The sequence below is a fragment of the Harpegnathos saltator genome, unplaced genomic scaffold (genome assembly GCF_003227715.2).
Source record: "Harpegnathos saltator strain DR-91 unplaced genomic scaffold, Hsal_v8.6 scaffold507, whole genome shotgun sequence".
NCBI lineage: Eukaryota > Metazoa > Arthropoda > Insecta > Hymenoptera > Formicidae > Harpegnathos > Harpegnathos saltator.
The window spans coordinates 21214-43005 of record NW_020230324.1 but is presented as its reverse complement, the minus strand read 5'-3'; the positions used below and the strand labels follow the sequence as shown (position 1 = coordinate 43005).

At 37.0% G+C, this 21792-nt stretch overlaps 2 protein-coding genes and 1 long non-coding RNA gene across 5 annotated transcripts in view; all 3 read right to left on the bottom strand.

Moving 5' to 3' along the window:
- Window positions 1-3371: 3371 nt before the first annotated feature.
- On the bottom strand, window positions 3372-5878 carry LOC112589433 (zinc finger protein 711-like). The gene is made up of 6 exons (XM_025302632.1): window positions 5863-5878; window positions 5551-5774; window positions 5193-5459; window positions 4843-5106; window positions 4502-4759; window positions 3372-4409 (listed from the first exon to the last, which is right to left on the bottom strand). The coding sequence occupies exons 1-6, from the start codon at window positions 5876-5878 to the stop codon at window positions 3651-3653; spliced, it is 1788 nt and encodes a 595-aa protein (XP_025158417.1). The 3' UTR covers window positions 3372-3650.
- Window positions 5879-5925: 47 nt separating this feature from the next.
- LOC112589432 (uncharacterized) lies at window positions 5926-6465 on the bottom strand. The gene is made up of 2 exons (XR_003113544.1): window positions 6079-6465; window positions 5926-6019 (listed from the first exon to the last, which is right to left on the bottom strand). It is a non-coding gene; the product is annotated as an uncharacterized LOC112589432 (long non-coding RNA).
- Window positions 6466-9650: 3185 nt separating this feature from the next.
- Window positions 9651-21792, bottom strand: part of LOC112589431 (zinc finger protein 62-like) — a 24313-nt gene continuing 12171 nt past the window's right edge. For 2 of the 3 annotated variants that reach the window (XM_025302625.1, XM_025302626.1), the window contains 6 exons: window positions 12999-13181; window positions 12648-12830; window positions 12298-12480; window positions 11948-12130; window positions 11517-11777; window positions 9651-11421 (listed from right to left, as the gene is read on the bottom strand). In XM_025302625.1, coding sequence (XP_025158410.1) covers window positions 10561-11421; window positions 11517-11777; window positions 11948-12130; window positions 12298-12480; window positions 12648-12830; window positions 12999-13181 — 1854 coding nt within the window. In that variant the 3' untranslated portion in view covers window positions 9651-10560. The remainder of the gene's footprint in view (window positions 11422-11516; window positions 11778-11947; window positions 12131-12297; window positions 12481-12647; window positions 12831-12998; window positions 13182-21792) is intronic. The other variant, XM_025302627.1, reaches the window with a different exon arrangement.

Sequence of the window (21792 nt, the reverse complement as noted above, 5' to 3'; positions counted from 1 at the left end):
GAACTGCAAGTGTGGACCAAAATCAATCTGAAACACTCAAGGAATTGGCTGAGGCATTAAATATTGCAGTTTCGACAGTTTCTGACCGTTTGTATGCAATGGGAAAAATTCAGAAAGAAAAGGAAATAGGTGCCACATGAATTGACCAATGTGAATATGCTGAACTGTGTATCCACTGCCATTGCTCTCATTGCCAGGCACAGAAAAAAGATTTTTGTACCGGATTGTCACTGGTGATGAAAAGTGGATCCATTCTAACAATCCTAAACGCAAAATATTATAAGTAGACTCAGACAGCATCAGTCAAAGGTTGCCATCCATATGGGTGTCAAAAACACAATATTCATGATTATAGAACATACTTCTGTATTTGATGGGATCAAAAAGGTGTTGTGTATTATGAGCTTTTAAAACTGAACTTATGGCTTGGGGATTTGAATAAGTTCTCGCTGTTTTTCGTGAAAATGAATGCTTTATTTAAAAAAATTAGTAAAGAACATGTCACCCTCGGCATTAGCATCACCCGATGTTCACCATGTGGAGGTCGCCGATGGGATTTTGCACATCATTGACCCTGAAAAGGGCCGAGGGTACTGGACATGATGAGATAAAAGATTTTTTCCAAACATTGGCGGAAAAAAGTGCATGATCAACTATGCGAAAATTCGAGTGAATTCCTTGCAGCATTCTAAGAACTTTTTGTCTTCTGCAATTTCCCCCCAAACCCCACCATTCTCGAGTAAAAAATTCAGAAAGTTTGAAAATTTCAATTTTGGAGGCTGAATAAGTGAAATTAGTTTGCGTTATAAAAAAAAAATGCTTCAGACAAAAGTTTCATTTTTTTTACGTAGAATCGATTGCCGATGTGAAAAATAGGGGTTCCCATTTAAGAAAAAAAAGTTGACCTTGAATGACCTTGAACCCTTCACCCGAGGTCAAAATTGTTGATGGCATCGAATGTCCCCCTTAAAACTGAACAACATTTGTCTGACATTTTTTTCTGGAAAATATCCATCCTCAAATTTTATTCAGCCGGCCGGATTAAAATGGGACACCCTGTATATATATATATATATATATATATATGTATATATATATGTGTGTATATATATATATATATATGCATGTATATATATTTTTTTTCTTTTATTATATCCTAGTGGAAGCACAAATTGGTACACTAAAATTACATCAATTCCACAATATCTTACTAAACGATGTAACTATAACTTACGTAACATGTATTATATTACATTTACATTCTTTTATATTGCTACATTGTTAAATGGAATGTCAAAATATTGATGTAACTTGATGTAACTTCACTGTTATAATTTGAGATTATTGAAATATGTAAATATCCACATACAAACATTTTATATTAAAAATATCACTTTAAAAATATCATACATACATTAAAAATATCACTCGTACAATATATTTCTTTATCTTGTTATAAAAAAGTTTAATATTATATTTCGTTTGGCATGTAAACAAAATATACATCTGTCACATATCCCGTATAGTGATCCATCAATTCTTCCATATGTATCATTCTTGTAATCTACACCGAAAATTAGATTTGACTACGTATGTGCGTGCATACATGTATGCACATATCATGCATTCACGCACGCGCACAACATGTAATTGGTTTCTAATATCATATATCTGTCAATGATTAAATAAACTTTGCCTGCGTATGATATTACTATAGAATATACAGGCTACTTTCGAATTTCTCTGCATATCTGTATATCTCTTGTACTTTACAAAACTAAAGCTTACATGACCATATTTTCGTCACTAGTAGGAGTCATCCGAATGATCATAATATATGTGTTTTTTCAGATTCAATTCTGGTTTGAACTTCTTGTAGCAGCTTTCCTTAATACATACGTACATTGTAATTGTATACATGCTTTCGTGCAATGTGATATTGCAAGTCGTGTTTCCTGTCAGACATCTAATTGCAATCGTTGCAATCTTGTCATGGTCTTTCTAGCGATGATGTTTCAACTTTTCTTTTCTATCGAAATTTTAGGCACACTTTTGGATTCTTAAATCTCGTTTCTTTTTATTCTAGATTGTTTGTTGCATGAGTCATTCTCCAAGGACGGCTCAGCGTTCGCACTTTTGTTTTTCTTTGGTAGTTAGAATGCATACGTCGTATGTGTAGCTTCAGATACTGCTGCACGTTGAACGCCCGATTACAGCCGGGCGCATTACACACGTATTTGTAACTCTCGTGTATTTGTTTATGTTGTTCATAGCTGTACTCGACATTAGTTCTATAATTGTAATGGCTGCAGTTGAATATCGTTTGACGGTCGTGGATTTCTATTAAGTGATCTATGACCTCTTTCTTACAACGAAATCTTCGGTTGCAGACTGGGCATAGCGCAGGATTTCTTATGAACTTTTTAATACTGCTCTTTCTGGTGGAATGTTTGCCGCACGGTTCACTCTCCGAAGACAGTTTCAGGTCCACAATATTGCTTTTCTCTTGTTGGTTAGAATGAATACGTCGTATGTGGCGCATGAGATTAATTTGCTCTTTGAACGCCTATTTACAGCCGGGTTCAGTACACGGATAGCCGTAATTGCCTTCATCCTTTACTTTCCAATGAAGTTGATAATAAAATTTGTTGTTGGTTTTTTAGTTGCATTGACTGCAATTGAATGTCGTCTGACGTCCATGGGCTTTTATTAAGTGATGCATCAACTCTTGCTCGCTACGGAACTTTCGATTACAAATTTTACATTGCTTTTGATCTATTTTGTACTTTTTATTGCTACTGTTTCTACTGGAATATTTAACGCAAGGATCACTTTCTCAAGACGGTCCAGGCTCCACACTATTATTATCCTTCTGAATGTTAGGATGATCACGTCGTACGTGGCTTCTCAGATCCTTCTGTAGATAATAAACAAAGTTACAGCCTTACTGAGGACACATGTAACCGTCATTGCGTTTTCGTATAATGTATAATATTTTTGCAGACTTACCTCATCGTTGGTTTCGTTGTAGCAATATTCATATTGATGCAATAAATGCCTGTGGACCTTCATCAATGCATACCTTGAAAGTTCAATATTTTTGGGACAAGATGTGACATTTATATCTGTATCAAAGTAACGTTTTTGATACGAAATCAAGCTTATAAAAAATAAAATTGTTGATTTTTCACGACGTTTTTCCAAAAATTCCGTCATATTGGATTTTATTGTGAATCTAAACGAATTCTGATGCCGGAATCTTGTAGAATGATCCCGAAAACATAAGGAAATGCTATTCCAACCTTATATAATATGTTTCTCTACATAAAATACAGTTGCAAAATAAGACTAATATTTTAGGACTTTTGGGCGTTAATGGGTTAATATTATACATACGTAGTCGTAATTGTACATATGTTTTCGTATGCAATGTAACATTGCAAGTCCTATTTCCTGTTAGACATGTAATTGCAATCACTGCAGTCCTTCCATGGTCCTTTCAGAGATGATGATGTTTCAACTTTTTCTGTCTGTCAAAACCTTAAGCATACTTTCTTTAATGCTGTTTTGTTCTTATTCTAGATTGTATGCTGCATGAGCCATTCTCCAAGGACGGCTCCGCGTCCGTACTTTTACTTCTCTTTTGACTATTAAGATGAACATGTTGTATGTGTTAGATTCGGCTGAACTTTGCCCTTGCAATTACAGCCGGGCATAGTACACACGTAATTGTCCTCGTGCCATCGTTTATTATGCAATTCATAGTCTCTCTTGTTATTAGTTTCATAGCTACAATGGATGCAGTTGAATATCGCCCAACGTCCGTGGACATTTATGCAGTGATCTATCAACTCTTTCTTATAACAAAATCTTTGTTTGCAGGTTGGGCAATCCATAGAATTTTTTACGTACGTTTTAATACTGCTCCCTCTAGAGGAACGTTTACTGCACAGATCACTCTCCGAAGACAGTCCCGGGTTCATAATATTGCTTTTCTCTTGTTGGTTAGAATGGTTACATCGTATGTAGCACTTCAGTTCCTGCTTCGATTTGAACGCCCATTTACAGCCGGGCTCAGTACACGGATAGTCATAATTGTCTTTATGCTTTACATTCCAATGACGTTGATAATTAAATTTGTAGTTGGTTTTGTAGGTGCATTGACTGCAATTGAATGTCGTCTGACGTCCATGGGCTTTTATTAAGTGATGCATCAACTCTTGCTCGCTACAGAACTTTTGATTACAAATTTGACATTGCTCTTGATCTATTTTGTACTTTTCATTGCTATTATTTCTGCTGGTATATTTGGTGCAGGGATCATTCTCCCAAGACGGTACCGGCTCTGAAATATTACTTTTCTCCTGGATATTACGATGGACGCGTCGTATATGGTCCTTCAGATTTTCCTGCAAATTATAAACAAAATTATAGCTTTATTGAGGACACATGTAACCGTCTTTGCGTTTTCATATAATGTATAATATTTTTGCAGAGTTACCTCATCGTTGGTTTCGTAGGCGCAATGTTCACGATGGGACATAAAATCTTTGTGGTCCTCCGTTAAGTGATTCGTCAACTCATTAATTTTACGGAACCTTTGGTTGCAAACATCATATTCGTGAAGTATATTGTTTTCAATGCAGCTGTTTTTGCAAGAATGGTTGTCGCACGGATCACTCTCCAAAGACGGTTCCGGGTCTATAATGCTTTCTTCTTGGTTGTTTGAATGATCACGTATGTGGCTCTTCATATCCTCCTATCGATTATACAGAAAGTTACATAATTACTGAGGACACATATAACCGTCTTTGCATTTTGTATAATATTTTCGCAGATTACCTCACAGTTGGTTCCGTATATACAATGTTTACATTGGTACATTAAACGTCGGTGGGCATTCTTGTAATGATATATCAATTCATATCTTCTATAAAACCTTTGGTTGCACGCATCACATTCGTAGGGCATATTGTTTTCAATGCAGCTGTTTGTGTTGGAATGTTCGCCACAGGGATCACTCTCCCAAGACGGTCCCGGCTCCGAACTATTATTTTCTTTCTGAATGTTAGGATAAACACATTGTACTTGGCTTTTCAGATGCTCCTGCAGATAAAGAAAGTTATAATCTTACTGAGAATACATATAACCATTGCGTTTTCCTATAATATATAGTATTTTAGCAGAGTTACTTCATTGTTAGTTTCGTAGTTGCAATATTCAGATTGGTGCATTAAATCTTTGTGGTCCTCCATTAAATGATTTGTCAACTCATTAATTGTACGGAATCTTTGATTGCAAACATCATATTTGTGAAGCATATTGTTTTCAATGCAACTATTTCTGTTAGAATATTTGCCGCACAGATCATCACTCTTCCAAGAAGGTCTTGGGTCTGCAATATTACTTCCTTCCTGGATGTTAGGATGAACACATAGTATGTGGCACTTCAGATGTTTCTGCACATTGTAAAGAAAATTACGGCTTTATTGAGGGCACATGTAACCGTCTTTGCGTTTTGTACAATGTTTAACACTTTTGCAGATTTACCTCATCGTTGGTTTCGTAGTTGCAATGTCCGAATTGGTGCATTAAACCTTTGTGGTTCTGCGTTAAATGATTTGTCAACTCATTCTCTCCACAAAATTTTTGGTTGTAATCATCATACTTGTAAAGTATATTTTTGCACTCTTGAATGCCACTGCTTGTGCTGGAATGTTTGCCGTACGTGGTACTGCTTAAAAATGGTTCCGGGCCTGTAATATTGCTTTCTTCTTGTTTGTTGAATGTCCGTAGTTAGAATGAACACGTATATGACTTTCCAGTTTTTTCTGCAGATTATAAACAAAGTTACAGCCTTACTATGGACTAACGACATATATAATCGTCTTTACGCTTTAGTATAATATACTTTTACAAGGTTACCTCATCGTTGGTTTTATAGTTGTCATGGTCCCATACCTTTATCCAACATTCCATGTCCTCAATGAGGTGCTTTGTGAAATTACTGTAACTGAAGCTTCGTCCGCAGAAATTACATTTATGAGACATATTCATGCACTTTTTAATGCTACTCACTTTTCTTAAGTGTACCGCACGGATCGCTCTTCAAAGTTGTTCCGTTTTCTTTCTATCGATTCTCTCCTTATGTAGATTTTACCCTCTTACAACTTGCTCGGCACAATAATCTGTTTGTATAACCACACCGTTCAACTTTGTTTTTCTTCGTGATTCGACTTATTATTAGTACCTTTCAAAGATTCTATGTGCACTTTATAAGATCGACGAACGACTATTTGAGATTATTAGTAGCTGCGATATTCAAAGTATCCAAAAGCGAGATATCAGACAAACAGAAAAGGTCGCGTCAGCTACACTCGGCTGCGAAACAGTTTGAACACTTTCTTCATGAGAGAAACACAAGAAGTATCCGTCGCGAATCATCAATCATGAATTTGCGCGCAGTGATAGGTTATAATAAGAATTAAATTCTTACACAGTTGTTAAGCGAGTGCTGTCTGAGCGAAGAACCATTCCAAGACAATTTTCGGAAAGAGCTGTTTACATTGTTCACAAAGGCGGAATATTCAAAAGAAATATAACTGTCTTATGTATTGCTACCTTGTATATATTGTGATATGTTTGATATATACTATATCTTGTTACATATTTTTATATATCGCATATTATTATATACTTATGTATATTTATAAACTCATGTATTTTTAACTTTATGTACACTCCGATACCGATCAAAAATATATCACCTTTAGGATCAAAAATATATCACCTTTGAGCATGACTTCCTTCACAGTAAAGAAACTAGATTCAAATTTTACAGCAAATAGCTGGTATCATATATACTTTGTGTGTAATGTAGAGATGTGCGAATCAAGAATTTTTATGTCGAATCGAATCGAATCGAATCTAATTTTTTTAACTCGAATTCGAATCGAATCGAATCTATGAAATTTCATTCGAATTCGAATCGAATCGAATCATTAAAAAATTTAACATGACTATTAAACATGTACATAATGATGGAAGGTTTTAATATGAAAGGGGATATTGATATTGTAATATCATTTTAAAGTAAAATATATATTTAAATATTTAAAGTAATTTATAATTAAGTTATTAATTATAAGTTAAGTTAATTACAAGTTAAGGGTTCAAACATACAGGCCCAGATGTCTCGTTTTGTACTTGCAAATATAATGCACGCTAATATATTTGATTCGTAATTGAATTTTCGATTCGAAATTTTCGAATTATTCGGATTCGAATCATAAGGATTCACATTCGAATCGAATCGAATTACATTAGATTCGATTCGATTCGATTCGAATTCGAACAGTTCGCACATCTCTAGTGTAATGTATGGGAAAATTTGGCAACATATATTATGATATTCAAAATATTTCATTGATTGTTCCAAAATCGTCCGTGGACGTCCATGGACTACTTTTGTTTATATGTTCTGTTTATATATTTTGTCGCTAATTCAGCACGGCTGTAAACATTAGTTTAGTAGTATCTTAGAAGATGGACGAACGACAATGAACATTTCTCATAGAGAATCGCAAACAAGGGCATGGAGAAATCTCCCGGCAGTTAGGCTTTTCCAAATCAGCGATGATCAAGTTGCTTAAGAGCGTTTAAAGCTTCAGGAAGGTTTTGTTATAATAAGAAAACACACGGTCAACCTCATTGTACTCTTTCTCTCGGTGATCGTCACATTTTGCATACATCTCGCAACAATCAACATGTCACGGGCCCGGACATTACTAAAGAAATATTGAATCCAGAACAGTCAAATTCATCCGTACATAACATACAGTCTGTAAAGTAAAGTAAGAGCGTGTACGGCATAAATGGCAGTTGGCTTGAAATATCGTCCTAGTATTTTGTGAACCGATAGATGAAATCTTTGTTGTGAACGCTTTGTCACAAAAGATTCAGTTGGCGTCGAACTCTAACCTGAGAAACAAGTTAACTGCCATGAGTGCCACATACGCATCGCGCTACAAGGCTGCGTTCCTTTGTTCCCACTCCAAAGGACCAAAAATGTCATATGCAATGGCTGCTAAATACATGGGAAAGTCAAAATCGTTCGTCGCTAAGTGGGTTCAGCAATATAAGAAGATCAAGAGTGTCGACGACTTGCTAGAACGTGGCTCGATAGGCAAAGTGACGCCGAATATGGAAAAAAAAATTGTGAATTTGTTTAAGCGGGACCCGACATTAACATTGCGACAAGGAGCAGCAAAATTAAAACAGAAGGATATAGAAGTATCAAATACAACTATACGAATCCATCTCCTTGCGCATAACCTCAAACATCGAAGCACAATGAAGAAACCACTGTTAGGCGAGAAACATGTGACGAAAAGACTCGCTTGGGCAAAGGAGAATTTGGATCGAGATTGGAGCAACGTGATCTTTACGGACGGAGCTTCAGTTTGGGGATATACTGCCATCCGACGCTCCTGGTCAACCTTGACCAATAGATTAATACAACGGACTGTTAAACACCCTGTAAAAGTTCATCTTTGGGGCTGCTTTTCGAAACAGGGTTTTGGAGCATTACATCTGTTTACATACAATTTAAATGCTCCGAAAATGCTTAAAATTTATAAGAAGTGTTTGTTGCCAACTGCTGAACGATGCTTCATAAAAAAAAAACGAGGACTGGACCTTACAGGAAGACAACGACCTAAACCACTGGAGCAAGCTTTGCGCCGAGTGGAAAGAGCAGTCTGGCATCGTCACACATGATTGGCCATCGCAGTCGCCACATGCAAATCCCATTGAAAATGTGTGGGCATATCTCAAGCACGAGCTTCGAGGAAAAAGAGTGTGCACTTTGAAGCAGTTGACACGACAAAATTCGTCTCATTTGGAGGTCTTTACCAAACGAATACGCAGTCAACTTAGTGGAAAGTATGCCTCGGAGATGCCAGGCAATTACCAAAGCCGGTGGTGACTGGACTCATTATTAATGGTATAGCATTTTACTTCCCATGGAATACAAAAAATCCATGTACTTAAAAATTATTAAAAATAAATTTTTCTACACATTAACCCGTACACGCTCTTATTTTGCAGACTGTATTTCTTTATCTTTTTATAAAAAAGGTTTAATATCATGTTTCATTCAGCACGTAAATAATAATATATATCTATGACGTACCTCATATAGCCATCCTTCAATTCTTCCATATGTCTCGTTTTTGTAGTCTACACAGAAAATTATGAACATGTATGTGCACACATTCATGTGTACACACATCACGCACGGGAGAAGAAATACAAACTATTTTGAAAGCTGCGAATGTTAATGTTGAATCTTACTGGCCAGGGCTGTTGCCAAAGTTTTGGAAGGAACCGATGTTAAAGAACTGATTACCGATATTTGATCTGGTGTTGGTGCCGCGCCTGCAGGAGCTGAGCCTCCATCTGCAGTAGCACCTGCCAACAGCCAAAAGCTGTACCAACCAAGGAAGAGAAAAAAAGAAAGAACCGTAAGAAGAATCAAGCGATGAAATGGGCTTAGGTTTCGATTAAGCTCAAGGATTGCACTACGTAGATCCATTCCTTTTGTATGTATAGTTATACGTATTGTACAATAAATAAAACATTTTGCGCACGTGTATAAGAAAGTATAGAAAATATAGAACTATTGCGAATATATGTCCAGGAACAAAACCACAATTCAAAAAGGGCAAAAATATAATTCTACAAAGAAATTCCCTCTCGAATATTTTCTAAATGCGGATATCTTATGTGCGTGTGCACGCATGAGCTCATATGTGCGTTTCAAGATGTAAGTTTGAGCGAGTGTGTGGAAGCTGAAGCATAAACTGTTTCACCACTGTTTTTTATGCTTTTTATACGCTTAATTCGACAGCCTGTTTATCGCTTGTCCATCTAGAAGTTTTGCAATAATGCTTCAATATCTACTGACATTATTCGATCGGAAGTTATTCCGAACATTTTTCTCCCTCTTTCCATATAACTGCGTAAAAACTGCGAATGGACAAATGCCATGCCGTAAAGCTTGCAGAAGTAGGATCGTTGGCCCGTGATACAACGAATGAATTCCGCATTCTGCCCTTCGTACTAAATATCTTATTGTAAACAGAACAAGTAATTGTCCTGTCAACATACATCAGTAAACGATTAAATAAACTTTACCTGTGTATGATATTACCACAGATGGTACAGGCTATTTTTGAATTTTTCTGCACATCCGTGTATCTTTTATAAAAAACTAGAGTTAGCATGATTATATTTTCGTCATTATTAAGAGTCATTCGAATGATTATATTTTACGTTTTTCTTCTGTTCCTATTCAAGTTTGAATTTCTTGTAACAGCTTTTATTAATAAATACGTAGTGGTAATTGTACACGTGCTTTCGTCCAATGTGATATTGCAAGTCCTGTTTTTTGTTAGATGTGTAATTGCAGTCGCTGCAGTCAGTCCTTCTATGGTCCTCTCAGAGATGATGTTTCAACTCTTTCTTTCTATCGAAACCTTAATCACATTTTTGGGCTCTTTATTGCTGTTTATTCCTTATTCTGGATTGTTTGATTCTTGAGTCATTCTCGAAGGACGGCTCCGCGTTCGTACTTCCGCTTTTCTTTTGATTATTATGATGAACACGTTGCATGTGTTGTGTTAGATCACATTGAACTTTGCCCTCCCAGTTACAGTTGGGCACACTACACACGTAGTCGTAATTGTCCTCGTGCATTCGTTTATTATGCTTTTTATAGCTTTGCCTGTTATTAGTTGCATAGCTGCAATGGATGCAGTTGAATATCGTTCGACGGCCGTGGTCTTTTATTAAGTGATCTATCAGCTCTTTCTGAAAACGAAACCTTCGGTTGCAGACTGGGCATAGTACAGGTTTTTTTGCGTACTTTTCAACACTGCTCTTTCTGGTGGAATGTTTGCCGCACGGATGACTCTCTGAAGACAGTTTCAGGTCCACAATATTGCTTTTCTCTTGTTCGTTAGAATGCTTATCACGCATGTGTTTCTGCAGACCTGTTCGTGTCTTGTACGCCCGTTCACAGCCGGGTTCAGTACACGGGTAGTCGTAATTGTCTTCATGCATTGCTTTCCAATGACGATGATAAATATAGTAGAAGTGGGTTTTGTAGTTGCATTGGCTACAATTGAATTTTGCCTGAATTCCATGGACTTCTGCTAGGTGATGCATCAACTTTTGGTTGCCAGAGTGCTCTTGATTACAAACTTGACATTTCCAATCTAATTTGTACTTTTTTTTGTTATTATTTATGCTGGTATATTTGGCGCAGGGCTCACTCTCGCGAGACGGTCCCGGCTCTGAACTATTACTTTCCTTCTGGACATTAGGATAAACGCGTCGTACGTGGTCCTTCAGATTTTTCTGTAAATTATAAACAAAATTGTACTCTTACTAAGAACACATATAATCGTTCTTGCGCTTTCGTATAATGTATAATATTTTTGCAGAGTTACTACATCATTGGTTTCGTAGGCGCGATGTTCACAATGGGGCATTAAACGTTGGTGGACATTCTTGTAGTGATTTGTCAAAGTTAACGTTCTATAAAACCTCTGGTTGCAAACAGTACATTCGTAAGGCATATTGTTTTCACTGCAGCTGTTTCTGCTGGAATGTTTGCCATACGTATCACTCTCCCAAGACGGTCCCGGCTCCGCACTATTATCTTCTTCCTGGATGTTTGGATGAACACATTGTAACTGGCTCTCCACATGCTCCTGCAGGTTATAAAGAAATATATAGTCTTACTGAGAACACATATAACCATTGCGTTTTCCTATAATGAATAATATTTTAGCAAGATTATTTCATTGTTGGTTTGGTAGTTGCAATATTCAGATTGATGCATTAAATATTTGTGGTCCTGCATTAAGTGATTCGTCGTCACCTCATTAATTTCACGGAACTTTTGGTTGCACACATCATATTCGTGAAGCATGTTTTCAATGCAGCTGTTTGTCTTAGAATGTTTGACGCCCGGGACACTCTCCCAAGACGGTCCCGGCTCTGCACTATTATTTTCTTCCTGGATGTTAGGATGAACACATTGTACCTGGCTCTTCAGATGCTCCTGCAGATTACAAAGAAAGTTATAGTCTTACTGAGAACACATAAAACCATTATGTTTTCCTATAATGTATAATATTTTAGCAGAGTTATTTCATTGTTTGTTGGGTAGTTGCAATATTCAGATTGATGAATTAAATATTTGTGGTCCTGCATTAAGTGATTCGTCACCTCATTAATTTCACGGAACTTTTGGTTGCAAACATCATATTCGTGAAGCATGTTTTCAATGCAGCTGTTTGTCTTAGAATGTTTGACGCCCGGGACACTCTCCCAAGACGGTCCCGGCTCTGCACTATTATTTTCTTCCTGGATGTTAGGATGAACACATTGTACCTGGCTCTTCAGATGCTCCTGCAGATTACAAAGAAAGTTATAGTCTTACTGAGAACACATAAAACCATTGCGTTTTCCTATAATGTATAATATTTTAGCAGAGTTATTTCATTGTTTGTTGGGTAGTTGCAATATTCAGATTGATGAATTAAATACTTGTGGTCCTGCATTAAGTGATTCGTCACCTCATTAATTTCACGGAACTTTTGGTTGCAAACATCATATTCGTGAAGCATGTTTTCAATGCAGCTGTTTGTCTTAGAATGTTTGACGCCCGGGACACTCTCCCAAGACGGTCCCGGCTCTGCACTATTATTTTCTTCCTGGATGTTAAGATGAACACATTGTACCTGGCTCTTCAGATGCTCCTGCAGATTACAAAGAAAGTTACAGTCTTACTGAGAACACATAAAACCATTGCGTTTTCCTATAATGTATAATATTTTAGCAGTTATTTCATTGTTGGTTTGGTAGTTGCAATATTCAGATTGATGCATTAAATATTTGTGGTCCTTCATTAAGTGATTCGTCGTCACCTCATTAATTTCACGGAACATTTGGTTGCAAACATCATATTCGTGAAGCATGTTTTCAATGCAGCTGTTTGTCTTAGAATGTTTGACGCCCGGGACACTCTCCCAAGACGGTCCCGGCTCTGCACTATTATTTTCTTCCTGGATGTTAGGATGAACACATTGTACCTGGCTCTTCAGATGCTCCTGCAGATTACAAAGAAAGTTATAGTCTTACTGAGAACACATGAAACCGTTGCGTTTTCCTATAATGTATAATATTTTAGCAGAGTTATTTCATTGTTTGTTGGGTAGTTGCAATATTCAGATTGATGAATTAAATACTTGTGGTCCTGCATTAAGTGATTCGTCACCTTATTAAATTGGCGGAACTTTTGGTTGCAAACATCATATTCGTGAAGCATGTTTTCAATGCAGCTGTTTTCCCTGGAATGTTTGACGCCCGGGTCATTCTCCAAAGACGGTTCCGGGTCTATAATAATGCTTTCTTCTTGGTTGTTAGAATGATCACGTATGTGGCTCTTCATATCTTCCTGCAGATTATAAAAAGTTATATCCTTACTGAGAACACATATAACGGTCTTTGCATTTTGGTACAATGTATAATATTTCCGCAGATTTACTTCATCGTTAGTTCCGTATATGCAATGTTCACATTGGTACATTAAACGTCGGTGGGCATTCTTGTAGTGATATATTAATCCATATCTTTTATGAAACCTTTGGTTACACACATCACATTCGTAAGGCCTATTGTTTTCAATGCAACTATTTCTGTTAGAATGTTTGCCGCACTGATCATCCTCCCAAGAAGGCCCCGGCTTCGCACTATTAGTTACCTCCTGGATGTTTGGATGAACACATCGTATGTGGCTCATCAGATGTTTCTGCAGATTGTAAAGAAAATTACGGCTTTATGGAGGGCACGTGTGACCGTCTTCGTTTTGTACAATGTTTAACACTTTTGCAGATTTACCTCATCGTTGAATTCGTAGTTGCAATGATCGCATTGGTGCATTACACCTTTGTGTTTCTGCGTTAAGTGATTCGTCAACTCATTCTCTCTACAAAACTTTTGGTTGTAATCGTCATATTCGTAAAGTATATTTTTGCGTTCTTGAATGCCGCTGGTTGTGCTGGAATGTATGCCATACGTGTTACTGCTTAAAAATGGTTCCGGGCCTATAATATTACTTTCTTCTTGTTTTTGTGAATGAATACGTATATGGCTTTCCAGTTTTTTCTGCACATTATAAACAAAGTTACAGTCTTACTATGGACTAGCGACATGTATAATTGTCTTTACGCTTTAGCATAATATACTTTTACAAGATTACCTCATCGTTGGTTTTATTGTTGCCATGGTCCCATACTTTTATCCAACATTCTTTGTCCTCAATGAGGTGCTTTGTGAAATTCATCTGACTGAACCTTTGTCCGCAGGAAATACATTCGTAGGACATATCCACTTTTTATGCTACTCCTTTTTTTTAACGTTTGCCGCACGGATCGCTCTTCAAAGTTGTTCCGTTTTCTTTCTATCGATTCTCTCCTAATGGAGATTTTGACTTTTAAAACTTGCTCGGCGCAATAATCTGTTTGTATAACTACACCGCTCAACTTTATTTTTCTTCGTGATTCGACTTATTATTAGTACCTCTGAAAGATTTTATGTGCACTTTGTAAGATCGACGAACGACTATTTGAAATTATTAGTAGCTGTGATATTCACAGTATCCAAAAGCGAGATATCAGACAAACAGAAAAGGTCGCGTCAGCTACAATCGGCTGCGAAACAGTTTGAACACTTTCTTCAAGAGGGAAACATATGAAGTAACCGTCGCGAGTCACCAATCATAAACTTACGCGCGGTGATCGGTTATGATAAGAATTAAACTCTTACACAGTTGTTAAGCAAGTGCTGTCTGAGCGAAGAACGATCCGAAGACAATCTTCGGAAAGAGCTGTTTACGTTGTTCACAAAGGCGGAATAATCAAACGAAATATAACTGTCTTATGTATTGCTACCTTGTATATATTGTGATATGTTTTGATACATACTATATGTCGTTACATATTTTTTTATATCGCATATTTTTATATACTTATATATATTTATATACTGTTGTATTTTAATTTTATGTACAGTACCGACCAAAAATATATCACTTTTAGGATGTTTTAGCATAACTTTCTTTGTAGTAAAGAAATTAGATTCATTTTTGCAACAGGTAGCTGTTATTATATATACTTTGTTCGTAATGTATGAGAAAATTTGGCAACATATATTATGATATTCAAAACACTATATTAATTGTCCCAAAATCGTGGATCACCTTTGTTTATATGTTATGGTTATGTATTTTGTCGTTAATTCAGCCCAGCTGTAAACATTAGTTAAGTAGTATCTTAGAAGATGTACGAACGACAATGAAAATTTATCATAGAGAGTCGCAAACAAAGGCATGGAGAAATCTCCCGGCAGTTAGGCTTCTCCAAATCAGCGATGATCAAGTTGCTTAAGAGCGTTTAAAGCTTCAGGAAGGTTTTGTTATAATAAGAAAACACACGGCCAACCTCATTGTACTCTTTCTCTCGGTGATCGTCACATTTTGCGTATATCTCGCAACAATCTACATGTGACGGGCCTGGACATTACTAAAGAAATATTGAATCCAGAACAGTCAAATTCATCTGTACATAACATATAAGAAGATCAAAAAATGTCGATTACTTGCCAGAACGTGGCTCGATAGGCAAAGTGATGCCGAATATGGAAAAAAAATTGTGTATTTGTTTAAGCGGAACCCGACCTTAACATTGCGACAAGGAGCAGCAAAATTAAAACAGAAGGGTATAGAAGTATCACATACAACTATACGTACCCATCTCTTTGCGCATAACCTCAAACATCGAAGCACAATGAAAAAACCACTATTGGGCGAGAAAGATGTGACGAATAGACTCGCTTGGGCAAAAGAGAATTTGGATCGAGATTGGAACAACGTGATCTTTACGGACGAAGCTTCTGTTTGGGGATATACTGCCATCCGACGTTCCTGGTCAACCTTGACCAATAAATTAATACAACGGACTGTTAAACACCCTTTAAAAGTTCATCTTTGGGGCTGCTTTTTGAAACAGGCTTTTGGAGCATTACATCTGTTTACATACAATTTAAATGCTCCGAAAATGCTTAAAATTTATAAGGAGTGTTTGTTGCCGACTGCTGAACGATGCTTCATAAAAAAAACGAGGACTGGATCTTACAGGAAGACAACGACCCAAAACACCGGAGCAAGCTTTGGCGTCGAGTGGAAAGAGCAGTCTGGCATTGTCACACATGATTGGCCATCGCAGTCGGCAGATGCAAATCCCATTGAAAATGTGTGGGCATATCTCAAGCACAAGCTTCGAGGAAAAAGAGTGTGCACTTTGAAGCAGCTGACACGACAAATTCGTCTCATTTGGAGGTCTTTACCGAACGAATACGCAGTCAACTTAGTGGAAAGTATGCCTCGGAGATTCCAGGCAATTACCAAAGCCGGTGGTGACTGGACTCATTATTAATGGTATAGCATTTTTCTTCTCATGGAGTACAACAAATACATGTACTTAAAAATCATTAAAAATAAATTTTTCTACACATTAACCCGTACACGCTCTTATTTTGCAGACTGTATTTCTTTATCTTTTTATAAAAAAGGTTTAATATCATGTTTCATTCAGCACGTAAATAATAATATATATCTATGACGTACCTCATATAGCCATCCTTCAATTCTTCCATATGTCTCGTTTTTGTAGTCTACACAGAAAATTATGAACATGTATGTGCACACATTCATGTGTACACACATCACGCACGGGAGAAGAAATACAAACTATTTTGAAAGCTGCGAATGTTAATGTTGAATCTTACTGGCCAGGGCTGTTGCCAAAGTTGTGGAAGGAACCGATGTTAAAGAACTGATTACCGATATTTGATCTGGTGTTGGTGCCGCCGCCTGCAGGAGCTGAGCCTCCAGCTGTAGTAGCATCTGCCAACAGTCAAAAGCTTGTACCAACCAAGGAAGAGAAAAAAAGAAAGAACCGTAAGAAGAATCAAGCGATGAAATGGGCTTAGGTTTCGATTAAGCTCAAGGTTTGCACTACGTAGATCCATTTCTTTTGTATGTATAGTTATACGTATTGTACAATAAATAAAACATTTTGCGCACGTGTATAAGAAAGTATAGAAAATGTAGAACTATTGCGAATATATGTCTAGGGACAAAATCACAATTCAAAAAAGGGCAAAAATATAATTCTACAAAGCAGTTCCCTCTCGAATATATTCTTAAACACGGATATCTTATGTGTGTGTGCACGCATCAGCGCATATGTGCGTTTCAAGATGTAAGTTTGAGCGAGTGTGTTGAAGCTGAAAGCATAAAAACTGTTTAATCACGGTTTTTTTATATTTTTTCTACGCTTAATTCGACAGCCTGTTTATCGCTTGTCCATCTAGAAGTTTTGCAATAATGCTCAATATCTACTAACATTATTCGATCGGGAAGTTACTCCGAACATTTTTCCTTCCTCTTTCTATATAACTGCATAAAAACTGCGAATGGACAAATGCCATGCCGTAAAGCTTGCAGAAGTTAGGATCGTTGGCCCGTGATACAACGAATGAATTCCGCATTCTGCCCTTCGTACTAAATATCTTATTGCAAACAGAACAAGTAATTGTCCTGTCAACATACATCAGTAAACGATTAAATAAACTTTACCTGTGTATGATATTACCACAGATGGTACAGGCTATTTTGAATTTTTCTGCACATCCGTGTATCTTTTATAAAAAACTAGAGTTAGCATGATTATATTTTCGTCATTATTAAGAGTCATTCGAATGATTATATTTTACGTTTTTCTTCTGTTCCTATTCAAGTTTGAACTTCTTGTAACAGCTTTTATTAATAAATACGTAGTGGTAATTGTACACGTGCTTTCGTGCAATGTGATATTGCAAGTCCTGTTTTTTGTTAGATGTGTATAATTGCAGTCGCTGCAGTCAGTCCTTCTATGGTCCTCTCAGAGATGATGTTTCAACTCTTTCTTTCTATCAAACCTTAATCACATTTTTGGGCTCTTTATTGCTGTTTATTCTTATTCTGGATTTGATTCTTGAGTCATTCTCGAAGGACGGCTCCGCGTTCGTACTTCCGCTTTTCTTTTGATATAATATGATGAACACGTTGCATGTGTCGTGTTAGATCATACTGAACTTTGCCCTCCCAGTTACAGTTGGGCACAGTACACACGTAGTCGTAATTGTCCTCGTGCAATCGTTTATTATGCCTTTCATAGCTTTGCCTGTTATTAGTTGCATAGCTGCAATGGATGCAGTTGAATATCGTTCGACGGCCGTGGTCTTTTATTAAGTGATCTATCAGCTCTTTCTGAAAACGAAACCTTCGGTTGCAGACTGGGCATAGTACAGGTTTTTTGCGTACTTTTCAACACTGCTCTTTCTGGTGGAATGTTTGCCGCACGGATGACTCTCTGAAGACAGTTTCAGGTCCACAATATTGCTTTTCTCTTGTTCGTTAGAATGCTTATCACGCATGTGTTTCTGCAGACCTGTTCGTGTTTTGTACGCCCATTCACAGCCGGTTCAGTACACGGGTAGTCGTAATTGTCTTCATGCATTGATTTCCAATGACTATGATAATGATAGTAGAAGTTGGTTTTGTAGTTGCATTGGCTACAATTGAATTTTGCCTGAATTCCATGGACTTCTGCTAGGTGATGCATCAACTTTTGGTTGTCAGAGTGCTCTTGATTACAAACTTGACATTTCCAATCTAATTTGTACTTTTGTTTGTTATTATTTATGCTGGTATATTTGGCGCAGGGCTCACTCTCGCGAGACGGTCCCNTTTGATATATACTATATCTTGTTACATATTTTTATATATAGCATATTATTATATACTTATGTATATTTATAAACTCATGTATTTTTAACTTTATGTACACTCCGATACCGATCAAAAATATATCACCTTTAGGATCAAAAATATATCACCTTGAGCATGACTTCCTTCACAGTAAAGAAACTAGATTCAAATTTTACAGCAAATAGCTGGTATCATATATACTTTGTGTGTAATGTAGAGATGTGCGAATCAAGAATTTTTATGTCGAATCGAATCGAATCGAATCTAATTTCTTTAACTCGAATTCGAATCGAATCGAATCTATGAAATTTCATTCGAATTCGAATCGAATCGAATCATTAAAAAATTTAACATGACTATTAAACATGTACATAATGATGGAAGGTTTTAATATGAAAGGGGATATTGATATTGTAATATCATTTTAAAGTAAAATATATATTTAAATATTTAAAGTAATTTATAATTAAGTTATTAATTATAAGTTAAGTTAATTACAAGTTAAGGGTTCAAACATACAGGCCCAGATGTCTCGTTTTGTACTTGCAAATATAATGCACGCTAATATATTTGATTCGTAATTGAATTTTCGATTCGAAATTTTCGAATTATTCGGATTCGAATCATAAGGATTCACATTCGAATCGAATCGAATTACATTAGATTCGATTCGATTCGATTCGAATTCGAACAGTTCGCACATCTCTAGTGTAATGTATGGGAAAATTTGGCAACATATATTATGATATTCAAAATATTTCATTGATTGTTCCAAAATCGTCCGTGGACGTCCATGGACTACTTTTGTTTATATGTTCTGTTTATATATTTTGTCGCTAATTCAGCACGGCTGTAAACATTAGTTTAGTAGTATCTTAGAAGATGGACGAACGACAATGAACATTTCTCATAGAGAATCGCAAACAAGGGCATGGAGAAATCTCCCGGCAGTTAGGCTTTCCAAATCAGCGATGATCAAGTTGCTTAAGAGCGTTTAAAGCTTCAGGAAGGTTTTGTTATAATAAGAAAACACACGGCCAACCTCATTGTACTCTTTCTCTCGGTGATCGTCACATTTTGCATACATCTTGCAACAATCTACATGTGACGGGCCCGGACATTACTAAAGAAATATTGAATCCAGAACAGTCAAATTCATCTGTACATAACATACAGTCTGTAAAGTAAAGTAAGAGCGTGTACGGCATAAATGGCAGTTGGCTTGAAATATCGTCCTAGTATTTTGTGAACCGATAGATGAAATCTTTGTCGTGAACGCTTTGTCACAAAAGATTCAGTTGGCGTCGAACTCTAACCTAGAAACACGTTAACCGCCATGAGTGCCGCATACGCATCGCGCTACGAGGCTGTGTTCCTTTGTTCCCACCCAAAGGACCAAAAATTCATATCAATGGCTGCTAAATACATGGGAAAGTCAAAATCGTTCGTCGCTAAGTGGTTCAGCAATATAAGAAGATCAAAAATGTCGATGACTTGCCAGAACGTGGCTCGATAGGCAAAGTGACGCCGAATATGGAAAAAAAATTGTGAATTTGTTTAAGCGGACCCGACATTAACATTGCGACAAGGAGCAGCAAAATTAAAACAGAAGGGTATAGAAGTATCACATACAACTATACGAATCCATCTCCTTGCGCATAACCTCAAACATCGAAGCACAATGAAGAAACCACTGTTAGGCGAGAAATGTGACGAAAACTCGCTTGGGCAAAGGAGAATTTGGATCGAGATTGGAGCAACGTGATCTTTACGGACGAGCTTCTGTTTGGGGATATACTGCCATCCGACGCTCCTGGTCAACCTTGACCAATAATTAATACAACGGACTGTTAAACACCCTTAAAAGTTCATCTTTGGGCCTGCTTTTCGAAACAGGGTTTTGGAGCATTACATCTGTTTACATACAATTTAAATGCTCCGAAAATGCTTAAAATTTATAAGAAGTGTTTGTTGCCGACTGCTGAACGATGCTTCATAAAAAAAAAACGAGGACTGGACCTTACAGGAAGACAACGACCCAAAACACCGGAGCAAGCTTTGCGCCGAGTGGAAAGAGCAGTCTGGCATCGTCACACATGATTGGCCATCGCAGTCGCCACATGCAAATCCCATTGAAAATGTGTGGGCATATCTCAAGCACGAGCTTCGAGGAAAAAGAGTGTGCACTTTGAAGCAGTTGACACGACAAAATTCGTCTCATTTGGAGGTCTTTACCGAACGAATACGCAGTCAACTTAGTGGAAAGTATGCCTCGAGATGCCAGGCAATTACCAAAGCCGGTGGTGACTGGACTCATTATTAATGGTATAGCATTTTCTTCATGGAGTACAACAAATCCATGTACTTAAAAATCATTAAAAATAAATTTTTCTACACATTAACCGTAGCTCTTACTTTGCAGACTCTATTTCTTTACTTGTTATAAAAAAGTTTAATATATGTTTCATTCACATAAATAATAATATATATCTATGACGTACCTCATATAGCCATCCTTCAATTCTTCCATATGTCTCGTTTTTGTAGTCTACACAGAAAATTATGAACATGTATGTGCACACATTCATGTGTACACACATCACGCACGGAGAAGAAATACAAACTATTTTGAAAGCTGCGAATGTTAATGTTGAATCTTACTGGCCAAAGCTGTTGCCAAAGTTTTGGAAGGAACCGATGTTAAAGAACTGATTACCGATATTTGATCTGGTGTTGGTGCCGCGCCTGCAGGAGCTGAGCCTCCATCTGCAGTAGCACCTGCCAACAGCCAAAAGCTGTACCAACCAAGGAAGAGAAAAAAAGAAAGAACCGGAAGAAGAATAAGCGAT